At 39.1% G+C, this 15381-nt stretch overlaps 1 protein-coding gene across 2 annotated transcripts in view; it reads right to left on the bottom strand.

Moving 5' to 3' along the window:
- The window catches only part of FBXO11 (F-box protein 11), a 68916-nt gene that overhangs the window by 12510 nt on the left and 41025 nt on the right, over positions 1–15381 (bottom strand). For both annotated transcript variants that reach the window (XM_083856521.1, XM_083856522.1), the window contains exons 5-11: positions 15016–15145; positions 13940–14023; positions 13719–13851; positions 8602–8708; positions 8402–8513; positions 3394–3500; positions 3171–3308 (exon numbers count right to left, since the gene is read on the bottom strand). In XM_083856521.1, coding sequence (XP_083712647.1) covers positions 3171–3308; positions 3394–3500; positions 8402–8513; positions 8602–8708; positions 13719–13851; positions 13940–14023; positions 15016–15145 — 811 coding nt within the window. The remainder of the gene's footprint in view (positions 1–3170; positions 3309–3393; positions 3501–8401; positions 8514–8601; positions 8709–13718; positions 13852–13939; positions 14024–15015; positions 15146–15381) is intronic.

Raw genomic sequence — 15381 nt, 5'->3', positions numbered from 1 at the left:
GGAAAAGAACGTGTAGGGTAGGAATTCAGCACTGGAATGCACTTGTCCCACTTCACGGTCACAAGCAATACAAAAAAAAATTGCAGAAAGTAACAGAAGAGAAGTAAGAGAAGCAAAAATACAAAATTTGTTTAGGAATATAAGATTTGTATCTGAAGGCTACCTGTGACTTAAGGAGCATATAAACATTGACTCTATCACTAGACAGGATGCAAAAGTAGAAGTTGCTGCCAAAGGAGACTTTGAGACATAGAGGACTGAATCTTTCAAAGGAGTTTATGATTATGAAATATTTCAATAATATTTGCAGCTGAGATAAATATTATTCACACATTCTCTTTAATGTGCTACTGTTCCCCTTAAACAAAAGAGAAACATTTATTTCTATTCCATTTTGCTTGTGATACCACACTGATCACAGCTCTGAAACAGCCATTTCATTGGTAAGAAAAAAAGATCAAATAACCTTTTATTTAAAATTAATCAAGTGAATTCAGCCCAGCTTTTTATTTTTTTAATATTTCAGTACTCATATATTTAATATTTATATTTCAGTACTTAAACAAGAAGCAGCTCCTACTCAGACTTTCCAATTAACCCTCAAGCCTACACAGATATCTCCCCTGCAGGAGCTGCTGAAGTACTTTCCTTTACCAGTTTTTCTATAGCTGAAATCACTTCACTCCATGTTTCCAAGCCTGTTTAAGTCTTGAAGGGATATATGGACATACATACCCACCGAAGCAGATTAGAAGTGCTTGTACAGTATGTTAACACAGCTTAATGCAGTCCAAACAAACAGATAATATAAACCAAAGACATCTGCCACCACTCTTTGCAAACCAGCCAAACAACATCATCTCTAGAGAACAGACAATGATGTAAAGGCATCCTCTCAGTTGGTGCAATCTTGCCCAACACAGAACAAGTATGGTCCTTGGGATGTAACTATTAGAATGGAGAAGAGGCCCCTACCAGCAGAATCCCACCATGTTTCACTTTCCACTGGCAAGATTTTATGCCGGCAGCAAAATCAGCAGCCCTGTGACCTGCTTTCCTTCTACTGAAACCAGAAAGCCACAAATCCAACAGCTACAACTAGCACTGCCTTGATCACTTTACCTCTGCCTCCCCAGCAACCTGGGCAAAAAGGAGAAAGGCCTCACTAGATTTTACCCACAGTGGATTTCCTGTTAATGCTATTTCCAGTCTGCCAACTCTCATCAAAAACCCGAACAGGTCTGGGTTAGAACTTGCTGAGGGTGCACTTGATCCTACTGTCTGTATCCCTGATGAATGGTACTGGTCCCAGTACAGACTACTGAGGGACATGATTTAGCCACCGGCATCTACCCTCTGGATGCAACTATTCAAACAATTCTTTATCCACTGAACAGTCTATCCATCAAATCCACATCCTTACCATTTAGGGAGAAGGATGTTGCAGGGGAATGTGTCAATGCCTTACAGGAATCCACATACATGACATCCACACCCCCTCCTTTCTCCACTGATGCAGTCACTCCATCACAGGTCACTGAGTTGGTCAGGCAGGACCTGTCCTTGGTGAAGCTCTGCTGGCTGTTCCCAGACACCTCCCTGTCCTCTATGAGCCTTAGCACAGCTTCCAGGAGGAGCTGTTCCATGATCTTCCCAGGCACAGAGGTGAGGCTGACAGGTCTCAGGACCTGCCAGGGTCCTCCTTTCTTTCCTTTTAAAAAAATGGGTGCAATGTTTCCCTTTTCCCAGTCACCAGGAACTTCACCTGGCTGCCATGACTTTTCAAATATCATGGAGAGTGGCTTGGACCCTACATCAGCCAATTCCCTCAGGTCTCTGGGATGCATCTCACTGAGTTCCATTGACTTCTGTACATTCAGGTTCCTCAGGCAGTCACAAACGTGATCTTCTCTTTCAGTAGGAGTGACTCTGCTCCCACTGTCTCTGCCTTCAGGTCCATCCACTAAAGAGGTGTGGAAAGACAGACTGCCAATAAAAACTAAGGCAAAATGCTGTTGAGTGCCTTGGCCTTCTCCTCGTCACTGCTGTTGCTCGTGGCAGGGGGTGTGGGGGTGTGTGGTGATGTGCTTGGGGTTTTTTTGCCATTCCTTTTCTGAAAGACAAACCTGTAGAAGCCTTCCCTGTCACTCCTTGTATGCCTTGCCAAGTTCAGTTCCATTCACACCCTGGCCTTCCTGACTCCATCCCTACACAACTGGACAGTGTTTCCAGACTCTTCCCAGGTCACCCGTCCCTGCTTCCACTGCCTGTGCATTTCCTTCTTGCCTTTTAGTCCCAACCTAGCAGGACTCTTGTCTTCCTTTCCTGTTTCCTTACGCCTAGGGATCAAGAGCTTTTGCACCCTATGGAAAACATCCTTAGAGAGCTGCCATTTTAAGAGTGACTAAAAGAAAACTGGCTGTTTTGCCAGCTGGGCGTGGGGAATTGGGATTGTGTCATTCAAGCAGGAAAAACAATGATTTGGCACTCTTAGAAAGACATGCAGAATATTTTCGTAAAACAAATCAGCAAATCACCTTTTATTTCAGAGACAAAAATCTGTTCTATTTCAAGGGCTATGAATGTAATTTCTCACTACTGTACATGTATTTGGAAATTATGAGCTTCACCTCACACAAATAAACCTATTTATGAAAGAAGGCCTGAACTGTGATATGAAATTCTGTTTTAAAATTCCACAACTAACTCCCTGCTACAAAACTCCTCTTCCCAGAGAAGGTGTACGTACCTTGTTTCAGAGTTTTAACATTAAAATAAGGCTAAGTCTCCACAAAGCATTTTTTTTTCATTTCTAAATCATCAAGCATCTTATTTTTGTTCCATTTCAAAGGGAAAAGAATGAAGTATAAATGTAAGCCTGCAGTTTACATCCTATTTCAAGAGGTATTTTGTCACTGCAATATAGTACAATGTAACAGGATGCCAATCAATTGCAAAAAGCTTGCTTAAACCTCTTTCAGCTAAAATTGTCTTTGAAGTGATGTCTCCCACTTAAGGTCAAGAGAACAACCGTAGGCCTGTTTTAAAGTATATGTTCATGAGTAAATGCATGTTTCTTAAAACAAATTTACCCAATGACAGGCAAAATTTGAGGACTTCAGTTCTACAACATCTGCACTTCTTTTGTGAAAAGAAAACATATAGGTTACCATTCCATGGTCAAAAGTGAAAACGCCAACGTCACGTCCGTGGTGGATGTGATTCCGTCTGATAATGGGATTTCCGTGGTTTTTAACCCAAATCCCTGCTAATGCATTGTTGGATATCTCATTGTCCTCATATATTCCCTGAGAAATAAAAACAGAAATTAAGACAGGAATCAAGAGCAGTAAGAAACGTTATCAAAGTAAAGAAATTAATATGGAAAATTACCTGTGCGTGGTCTGTAATATAAAGTCCAACATTTTCACAGTCACTGATGTTACAGTGTTTAATAGTAGGACAAGCTCCCTGGCCACTAACACAGACTGCAGAGCCAACTGGAAGAAAACAGTACAGTTACCATAGCTTCAAAGCATAGTGTATTTATAAATAGTCTGGCAGTGCTTTCACAAGAAAAGTTACTGTGAACTGATATTTAAAAAAGATTTGGTGTGCAGAGAGCCAAAGCACTGCAAGCCACTGGCAGAAAACACTAATGTCATCATTTTGCAGATGTAAAAACCATGGTAGGAGTAGCTTTAAAATCACCCTGCCAAGGTTAAACAGCTGCCAGGACAATGGCTTATATATTAATTCATGCTTATGAAAGTTTTCACTTATTTATTCCCCTCTGTTAAACCCACTGTATACTGACTGTTCACAGCAGAAGACAACAGAAATCTAACAAAATTCTCTGTAATTACTGCCTTCTCTTGCTTCCCTTTAAATTTTCACAACTCAGTACTTCAAAGAGGCCAAACAATAATTTTGTAGCGTACAAAGACATTGTCTACCCAATGTTCAGCAGGACACAGATGGACAATCTCAAGTACAGAATAAACATCAGAAACCAACAGGTCTCCTCCCAGCTGAATTACAGAACTCATTGAATGATTTCAGCTACCACACCATAACACAGAAAATAAATATTTTCCAGGAAACTAGGACTCAAACTGCTCAGGACTTCAGCAGATTAGCTTAATTCCCTGAACTCCATGAAGTGTGACAACATGAAATTCCACAGCCACTAAAATCAAAGTGATTTTTGAAAGGTAAGAGCTCCTCTCAGGGAACCTGGACTATGCAACACATGTTTCCCACAATTAGGCATCACTAAATAAGCAAGCCCGTACCTGCTCTCTCAGCCAGTTTTCATATATCCTTCTAGCAAAGCACCACAATGACTATGCTTAAATAATTCACAGACTCATTTACAGAGAGCTTATTTTTTTTTAATTCCTAAAGAAATTATTTTGATTGTCTAGTCCGACCTTATGAATAATACAGGCCATACTAATTCCCTGAATTAAATCCTGCTTCAATTCTAGCAGCAGGAATTTCAACACGTATATTGTAGAAGCATATTTAAATTTTGATAACTATGATTTCCAGCAACTGAGAAACCAGCATAAAGCTTGTTAGCTGGCTGGAGGGCTGCTGTCCTTTTAATTTACACTTTAATTCCTCATCTGAATTCCTCCAGCTCTGGCACCCAGTTCTCTTTGTACCAGTGTACACCCTACCCAGTGCATGCACATGTTCAGTGCAAGCAGTTTGATCCTTCAGCTTTCTCCTTGATAAAGTAACAAACTGCAGTCACTGTGTTTTTCACTACAACTGAAGTTTTCTGCTTTACCTTATATGACTTTTCATTGAACAGTTTCTAAATTTTCCAGCATGTTGCTATGGACACCAGAAAAGAGCACTTTTTTTCTGAAGCAGGACTAAGCAGAGGCGTTAACACAATCTCTCTACTTCTACTCAGTATTCCCACAGGTGTAACTAAGGATCACATCAGTTCTTTTGGCCACTCAACCACATGAGGGCTCATATTTAGCATTTAATCCACAGTGACTCTTTAAGCTTTTCCCAGCTTTCCAGGAGAGGCGTTCAGCCCTTAGGAACAGGAACAAAAGCAAGTTGTGTGTGTAACTCTGCACTTTGTCAGACTAATGTGAGTGGTGTTTGACAGTCCACCTACCAGGAAGGTCATAGCAACCCATCCTCCTGGTTATTTTTAAGACTGTAGCTACATTACACTCATACTGTATTTATAACACTGTAGTAAAGTCCTCATTGTCTACAGGTCTCATTAATATGGATCTTATTTCTTCTCTGCAAGTCGAGAAGTCATCTTTGAAATAACCACCAAAAATGCCATTATAGTTACCCTGAAAGTTATTTTTCATCTATTTGGTGTAGGCTCTGGGCATTCTGTAGGACTCCAAAATTTTAAGGCACTATGTGTTGATGTCAAACATTTTTCAAGTATCTGTATAATTATACTGGGACTGCTGCCTTCTTTTGGTCAAAGATAGTAATCAAAAATGCCAACAGTGTAATGCAACCATTATAACTTTCTGTAAATGTACACTAATATGATTCAGTATAAATTTTAAATTTTGGATTGACCAAACCCCTGCATTTATACCTCATCATTTTACCCAGGATCAACAGGCAGTACTCCTACCATACTTCATCCTGTGTAGTCTCTCCCCTGCCACCTCCCCCAGGGACAAAGACCATCTCATCAAGGTTTCAAGTTACCATTGATACACAATAGGAAGCCAGAGAATTTCTAAACTCCTGCATTATTTTAGAATGTCCCTTTTTACAGCTGTTTAATCTCATCCACAGTTACTGTCAAGAGTGGAATGTGTTTCATTATCCCTCTAGGGGATGAGGACATTCATCATTCCTGCCTATTCTCATTAAATATGAAACAAAAATTACAAAACACTTTGCCATTCAAGTTTTTCTATTCTATGATGGATAAGCATCACTGCTAAAACTCACTTTTTTCCCCAAATGAAGACACAAGTACTGTCGCTTCTAGACAGATGTTGTATCTTGTCTTGTTCATCAAGTTCTTTGTGGAAGTAAAGTGGTGTGTTTTTATTCTGGAGGGAGGTCCCCACAGTTTCATTCAATTCCTAATTTCCTATTTGTATTAACTGTTATTAATTTTTTTCTTGTATTTCATAATTGCTTTCACTCCCCTTCCTCTAGCTCTTTTTGTGAGACTGAGGAGCTATGGATTTTTGGAACCCAGGGTGATGTTCTAAAAGCAAACCTCTACCACATTTTGCTTATTTAAATTTAAAGCAATCTTTATTCTGACCCACTTCACTGGACCTGAGTATTGATTGTGTGAAATCGGTCCTTTTGGAGTACAAAGCACTTGTAGTACTGGTTTAAGCTTTATTTTGTTTACTCAGAATATAATGATTGTACACACTTTAGCAATATTAAAGTTTTTTTTTAAAGTAACATTGCCATCCACTACTACTTTTATCCATTGAGGTGAGGACTAACACAGATTTCTTACACAATGGATGCAACAGAACTTCTAGACTCAGGATATTGCCATTTAAACTTTATTTGAAAATATTTCAAAAGATGTTTTGGACTGGCAGCAGGAATCTCCAGCTTAATTCACTTGCACTTACATAGCTCTTAGCTTTACATAGGACATACATTAAAAACTTTACATATGACAATGTAGAAATATGCTTTAATGCAACTTGGACATCTACAGAAGGGGTATCAAGCATGTGCTAAGAAAGGTTTTGAATGCCTGTGGATCAATACTTCAGAGATGTCAATTATCTGGATGCCTTTTCTGGCAGACTGCCATTCCTCCTTCCTTTTTACACAAACTCAGTACTTCTTGAGTACGTAATAGCAAGGCTTGGTAGGATTAAAAAGCCAATAAAACTTGATAATCGATAAGTGATGATAGTATAGCCTACACACAGCCTCCAAAATTGACCAGAAATTTTAATTTTGGAGAAGAGAATCAACAATTCAATACAGTAACAATTCAGAAATCCAGAGTCTTGGAGGGAGCAAAACTTCAAAATTCTCAGAAACGGAAAGTGGTCATGAACAAAATTATCAAAACGTAATTTTCATAAACAACTTTCACAAAAATATGAAGTCATGCAGCTCTTCAAACTACTTTAATAATCAGGCTGAATGTGGTCTTATCTAATTCCTCTCACTGGTCGTCAAGGTCCCCAATATTGGTATATGGTAAATTCCAGAAGGCCTTTTCTTCATATACTTCAATTTCCCAGTATTAGCATTAACACTGGGATAACTGGGACACTGGGAGCAGCTTGCTGTCCTTTGCTCCTCTTTTGTCATTTTTAAGACCTCTGAGCATTCACTGATTTGTCTCCAATAAAAGAGATGGTGATGCAAAGCAGAGCTGCAAAGCATAGAACTGCCTTGACCAAGTGCAATGGTTTATAGCCCAAAGCCTTCAAGAGAGCACATCTTCCTCTAGAAGGCATACACCAGGAATCCTTCCACCATTCTCATCATGGCTCCCTGCAGTATTCTTCACAGGCAGTACTAGAAAAATGCAGTTTTTCTATCTAGTTGGAAGAACTCTTCTTTTTTCCTTGCCTTTATGTTGAGCTGAGCAACCTCCCTGCACAGCCTGCTGCACAGATCCGTTCCCTCTCCCTAGCTGACCTTGGGGAAGTTCATACGGCCATTTCCATGCAAAGACTCACTATCTTAATTCTCCTGAACCTCTTCTTTCTGACACTGCAACTCCACTTCATCTGGCTGTGTTCAAAGATGTTCAACTTGCCATGTCTTGTGTCTAGTGACTGCAAACAGTCATGTCTTCCTGCTGGTGACTAAACTGCCATGCAGCTCCTCACTTCCAGACACTGACCACTTCTTTCCTCAACCTAGACTACAGGTTTTTCCCAAATCAGTTGGTATAAATTCCTCATTGTCTCTGATGGTGAAATGAGTCTTTCAACACTTCTGCCTGTAGAGCTACCACTCATCCTCTGAATGTGTCCAATCATTCCACTTGGAAGTGAGCTGAGCTTAGCAGTTACATCTCATGACTGTTTAATGCCATTGGTCCTGATGCTGAGTATCACAACAAACTGAATGAACGAGTCCCATGTGTAAACCCTTTCAAATGCCCCATCTTGCCAGCTGCAACTACACACCGAACTCAGGTATGTTAATTTAACTGTCACTTCTCAATTTCAAACCAACTGCCCAAAGAGTCCAAACAGATTCAAACAGAAAACCAAGTACATATTATCACAGAGGCTTTGGACACAAAGAAGTCACTCTAATAGTGATGCTTCAAGGCAATTAAGGCTTGCAGACCTGTATTGAATACCTGCATCAAGAAATAAAAATATGCCAATAGTAATCATACTCAATTTGTTGTGTTTCTTCAAACAGTAAAAAGCCCACTAACCTGTACAAGTACTTCGAATAATACAGTGATCTATAATTGGACTGCAGTTCACGGTAATCTCTAAGCAGTGGTGTGCATTGTGGTGCTGAGCAGATTTGTCATCAGGGTTGAACTGAAAAGGAAGACAATAGAAATGCTGTATTTAACTGTTCAGGCATTAAAATAATTTTTTTAGATCTGCTTAAGGATGAGTGTCTTACCCTGATTGTCATATATCCAACATAGGCATCTTCAGAACCCTCCATAAAAACGAAGGTGGAATCTCTAGTGTTTTCTATTATAACTTTATCTGCTACTTTTCCAGGTGCTGCAAAGAAAACAATTAGTAAGTCTTAGTTTATGCCGCTGAAAAAATATCCTCAGAATACTTACAGAATTCTGTTCAAAGCAACAAAGGAAAACTAACACTATTGTTGGCACATAAACAGTCTTCCTGTCAAAAGGATCTTAAAAAGGAAGTTTCAATGACAATGAAGAAACTAGTCTTTAACTAACACAATCTGGCACCAATTTAGTAATATCTAGTACCATGAGAAAAGCCTCCTCTTAGAGAGCTGTTTTTTGACCACTACATACAGCTTATACACAGATACCAGACTAGAGGCAGTTTAACTGTTCCAAATACAGTTTCTTCTGGTATTCCAAACCCTTTTATTAATGCTAAAAACATACATTCCATCACTGACATAAACCACTATTTACTGATCTGCTCATGACCTACAAGTGACCTCCCCACACTTCTCAAATGTCAGATTCACAGTTTTGAACTGACATCCTCATTATTCTTTATGAAAAAAAAAAACCTTAGTGAATTAGATTAAACTATACTACTGGCAGTATGTACAGAAGGTTACAAAGTGGTTCACTTGCAAAATGCCATAATGTGTCATTTGATTTCCTGTGTTACCAGCAAGGCTCTATTCAATTCTTTAGCCTTAATCCAAAGGCAGGTGATGTTTACGTTGGGCTGGCACGAGCCAGCAGAGGGAGCACCAGTTAACCTCATCCACCCACTGGAATGAATTCAATGACGCTCATTCACAAGCAAGATCGTTTTGTCTGACTCAAACCTGCACATTAAACATGCAAGCCAGAAGCAGCTTTCCCTCAACTCACCAAATATAAAGGTGGAAGTTTCATGTACTATAGGAGATAACTCATCTAATAGCATTTTAAACCGTTCCCAACTCAACACAAACATGAGCAGGTATTTGTCCTAAATTCTGTTTTACTGAAAAGCCTACGCACAGGATTCCTCGTGAGGAGATCCTTTTCTGTTGTCTGTTGACATTAGTACAGACAAGCAGTATGTCCTGTTCTTTATCACTCTGGCAGAAAGATGTCAGTCAGAATGAAGCAACATTTACATTATTATCCAGCTTGTTCTCACTATCTAAAAGCCCAATCTCTGCTTTAATTACTGTAGAGCTGCAAATATTTTAAGGTAGTCTGGCTCTCCTCTACACCACTATTCACTTAGTACTAGATAACAACTAAAAGAGGCTTTGATGAGGAGTTGTGTCATCATACAAAGTCTATTTCTGTGTTTTGGTAACATTTCTATATATTCACCATGGTGCAAATGCAGCAGCATAAACCAATCTGTGTGTTTCAGCACACGAAAAGGAACTGCACCACAGTACTGCAGGTGAACCAAAGCCAGGAAATAAACAGAGTCCTTAAGAGGATACAAGAGTCATAAATCAGTATCAGAACTTTCAGGGTGGCAAAGAAAAATTGCACTTCACATTGGATGCTCTGAAACACTATTAAACAGATTTGTGGAACTGTTGGCAAAGCACTTGGATCATGTTCTCTATGGACAATTTCCTCTCATCACACGAGCTCTTACACAAGTAGGAACTTCTGAGTTGGGAAGGTCCCAGAATGCCCATCACAGAACATGCCAGTTAGGAAGATCACTGCACTTAGGTCTCCCTAGGAAAACAGTGAAGACTTCCTTAAGCATTAGTTTCATTCCAAATGCACCAATGAAATTCTCTGCGACATTCTACTGAATCTTTGTGAAGTCATCATTCAGAGAAATATCTCTATTTCAGCTTTTGGCTTAGACCACTTTAGAATAAAGAAACCAGTTGGTATTGGAAACAGAAGAAAAGGGCCACTAATTTTGTAATCAAACAAAACAGAGCACCCAAGAAGCCAGTTTGTTGGAACCTAAGGGAGTCATGTTCCCCAGGATCAGAATTCATGCTCAGCTTAAGAACCATGGATAGACCATTTAGAAATAATGGGACAGAAAACCTACAGTAAGGGACTGTCAAAAAAAAATTAATTGGATATTGCCTCAGAATTATTTAATTCCTCAAAAGGAATAAAATAATTCCACTTTTCCCTGTGTTACAAGACAAAAAATCACTACCTTCTGCAGGAACTAACTGTGACCCTGTCCAATCGTACCAAGCAAAAACCAGATACTTTTAGACTGTACAATATACAAGATGCAAACCACAAAGGTCTAAACCAGTCCAAACTAAAGCTTTCAATTCTAAGATGCAGAATGGGTATTTGAAGAATTCAGGCATGTGAAAGTACTCTTGCACTCTAAAGTAAAAAAATATGCAGTTGTAATAGTTCTGTTACCATTTTAGATTTTTCCACTCTTAAAATAACAATAACCATTCTTATTGGTTTTACTATTTTTTTTCTTGACTGAAGGATCTTTTGATAATCCATTTTCATTTACTTGCACATAATTTAAGTCGAATGGAAAATAAAGGGAAAAAAATGAAAGCTCTAGCTCTGGAAATACACATTCAGTGAAGAGTCTCGTATCAGGACATGCCTGTACTACTGCTGAAACTCAGCAGCTGGGAGATTTTGAGTGAGATGTGCACTCCATAGAAGGCTCCTATTCCTGCAGCAAACATAACACTCCTCTCCAACCCTAGAAAACAGATTTATTTTTTTTTAATTAAAAAAAAAAATCAAAGGTATTTCTGTTTGCTGAACCAAATGCAACAATTTCCTTACAGAACCACTCCTCTTGCTTCTTTCTTGGCAATTCAGCTATGCCACAGTACTAGTAATACTTCCAAAGCCTTCCTTACGGACCAACTCCTTCCCACAGATTTAAGGGAAGAAATAACCCCAAAATTAAGCAGAATAAAAAACAGAACGTCAGGCATTATTCTGTAAGCACATTTTGCTTATGTGACCAAACAGATGATTCTTCCAAGCTCAAGGTATGTTAAGCTGCCTTTCTAATAATGTTGTGCTTCTTCTGAACTACTATTAAAGAAATCTGAGTAGAAATGCAGAGAGATTTGGTGCTGTCTTAATCCTACCATTCTGAAAAGCATGCCAGACTGAACAGAGAAGAGGTAGTTCTCTAAGGCTTAGCGGTTCACTTTAATTTGTTTTCTTTTCCAGTCAAATGAAAATTGACTCTCTCTACAATGTCACTCACCATTCAGTGGAGAAAGTCTGAGGAAGTGAAGTCAGCAGTGCCAAAAACTGAAATATAAATACATCTAGCATTGCTGGATTCCTCTTGGAGGTTTTGTTCCCCAAGATAGCTATTCTGTTACAAAAATACACAATAAAAATCCCTGGCTTTTGAAGGACTGTACTTAAGATAACTGTTTTTCTGAATAACTTATGTTAATTCCAGAGGAAGGGAAAGCAGATGGCTTTTCAAAACTTAAAGCAGAGAACATGCAGAAGTTTGCCCAAATATCAAAGATATCACTTTAAGTGTCATGAAGTGACTGTGAAATTTTATCTTAGGACAGTGCTGATCCGTTTTCTCTGGATTTTAAACACTTCATGAACATGACCTGCCCTATTTGTACTGTGATCCTCTCTTCTGCAAAACAGAAGCCAGGGGATATTTGTCTGTGGCCACTTCTCCATTGGCAAGCACTGCAGCCTAGCAGAGGAGTGGTACCACAGAGGGAACTGGTACTGAGGATCAGCCACCCCCAGCACACACTGCAGGACAGGGAGGAGAGACTGGCTTTGCACTAGTCCTCACCAGGTCCCTCTGACTGAACACACACTGGCTACTGAAGGGCAGTAAGAGTATTCCAGGAACATGTCTCTTAAATTAGTCTCATCCAAAAGGAATCCAGTTTGTGCTCCAAAAGCTGTCCACAACACAGACCAAAGCACTGTAAGTGGGCATGTTCAGAATGCTAGCTCCAGAAACGTAGTCACAAACTGACAAACTCACATACTAACACAGCCACATCTTGCAGATCTGCGGGGACAATTTTTCAGAATAACACTGGAACAATCTGACTGCATTGCTCAAAACCATTCTCCCTGCCAAGGCTGCAAAACCCAGGCGAGAAGTGCCAGAACAGTCTCACTCAAGAACAAAACAGTTGGTATGGAGAAGAAATAAATACCCAAAAAGAGAGATTTTCTATATGTTTAGAGAGAGAAAAGAGATTACATGTATGTTATTTGTTTGGCAAGAGGAATTTTGCAAAACAAAAAACGTATATATATGAAACACACCCACCAAAGCAAACAAACAAAAACCCCCAAACCCACCACCCTCAATAAAACCCACAACCCAGTAAACCAAACCAACCCAGAGAGATAGCTTCTCACAAAACACAAACAGCAGGTAATTCACTTCTAGATCATCATAGGAGCAAAAGGTCTGAGACCCCTTAATCAAAATCTCTACCAGAGAGTAACCTACCAGTTATCATGCTACTGGGAATTAGTATGCTCCTAGTAGTGACAGGAAAAGCAAGCAGCTCCACAAGTACCACAGTTTGCAGCCTGGTGTATTATATTAACTTCCTAAACAGTTCCTATTTTCTGAGTCTTATTTCCTTCTCCATAAAAGTTTCTGTTCCGAGGAACAGTTGGCAGAGAACAGAGGAAGAACCTCCAGTCTCAGAATCTTTCTGCTGGATGCTCTCATTTCCTTCCTCAAGATGGAATTATGATACTGAAGAAAATGGGACAGATACTAATTTGGGCTTGTTCCCACTGCTGGTTTCTACTCTGGAGATTGCTTTTATATATATATATATATATATATGGATGTATGAATGTAAAAATTTCAACTGCTGTCCTATTACTGAATAAGCTTTCTGACAAATTCCATTTTTCCCCCTAATGAAATTAAAAGATAAGTTATTCCAAGAAGTAGCAAGCAGACGACAGCAATTCAGTCTGAAGCATCAGCTAGTTTTGAGTACAAAAACCACTTATTTGCTAGGCAGATGAAGAAAGATGGGCATTTTATACTGGATATTTAATACACATGAGTATCATGGTAATTAAGGTGGTAATTAACACAAGTTTGTGACAGTGATGCTCCTAGTTCACATACCTGCACCAATCATGGTGATTGGAGATTCTATATATATCCATTCATCAGTATATATACCAGAGTGAACAAAGATAAGTCCATCAAAATGAGCTTCTTGAACTCCACCAAGAGCATCCTCAATGGTATCATAATACTAGAAGAAAGGGAACAAATTTAGAGTAATGTCCATTTCCGTTTATACAGATATATAAGTATTTTTAAGAACTGCTTTAGAAACATACCAACATATTTTCTCTTCCTTTGTATCTTGCAGGATTACTGTAGAAGTGTTCAGCAAAACCTGGCTTTACATGTGCTCCTTTGTACTGAAACAAGAAAGAGAGCTTGTGATAAGCTTGCAGACAGGTGGGTCTGAATGCACTGACAGATCTACTAACTCCCTAATTAACAAACCATTTGCTGATACCAGTTTGTCCCAGGAAGTAAGGATGATATACTGACCTCACACTCCAGGCACATAGTTAGAAATGACAACACCAAAAAACGTCTGAGCCTACGGGAGTGATCAGCTAAACCATAAGTCCAACAGCCATAAGCCCTGAACCTGACTGAAATGCTTCAAACACCTGAAGCTGTCCTTACCTCCATCTCTTGATTCTCTAGCAGCTTGCCACAAAAACTGCACTTATATGGTGAGGCAGAGTCCTGTACCTTCACTAGTGATTGAATACTAAACAAAGAAGCCAAGTAAGCGTCTGTCCTCAATGCATTTTGGAAATTTTGGAATTAACCAGCAACACATTGCATGATGTGATACTGCACCTTGATGTTTATTTCCCTTGTTTCCCTAGTATCATGCCCAGGCATCTGTCCAATACCTTTCAAATTTTGTATTAGAAGTGCAATTACATTCCTTAAAGAAAATTTATTTACCTCCAGCCAGGCCAGCTGTAAATCACTATTTGGCCCAAGTGATATTACCAATATATGTTTGGTTCACCAGAGGAAGATGCACACAAATCTGATAACCAGCACACGCACTGGTTTAGTTAGATATGACAACAGCATCTTTCACACTGAGTCTTAGGCCGTGACAGTCCAGTACACAAAGTTTCAGTGATGCAAAACCCAACACAGAAGAGCTGGATACTCAAAGACTTCACTTTACCATGTAGTGTCTCCCTGAAGTGAGCCTCAAAACAGGAAATAACTTCTGAATTCCCCCTACTGCACAATACCACAAGGATCTTAAAGTCTAAACCCAAGATAATTACTGTTGTCAGCCCCATTTCAGAAGTTGATGTTTTTACTTTTATAAGTACCCATACATTTGAATATAAATGAATAAAACTGTTACCAGCTGCTGGAAGCTTTCTTTCCAGGGATTTGGATGTTCATATTCTTCTGGATTAATCTGATAAAATTTGCCAGGTTCAGGATGCATCATTGGACGAGTGTACTCAAATACTTCCATATACAATCTTTTCCTGAGTAGAAGAGAAAATTAATGAGTTTCTGATTACTCATCCAATTGAATATAAAACCAAAGGCTAAAACCTGGGGGCCTTTTGAACAGAATTTGCCAGTGATAGTGAATACAACCAAGATCAGTACCTACTGCTTAAAACCAATTTTTTTCTTGTAGTGACTTGTGTTTTTCTGACAAAATTTTTATGTGCTTTAGAACCCAAGAGAAAAAATTCTCAACGTGCCATTTTCATGA

Source organism: Zosterops lateralis (genome assembly GCF_965231275.1).
Source record: "Zosterops lateralis genome assembly, chromosome: 3".
In the NCBI taxonomy this organism is placed as follows: Eukaryota; Metazoa; Chordata; class Aves; order Passeriformes; family Zosteropidae; genus Zosterops; species Zosterops lateralis.
Note: the sequence above shows the minus strand (reverse complement) of the source record. Positions and strands in the feature narration are given on the sequence as shown.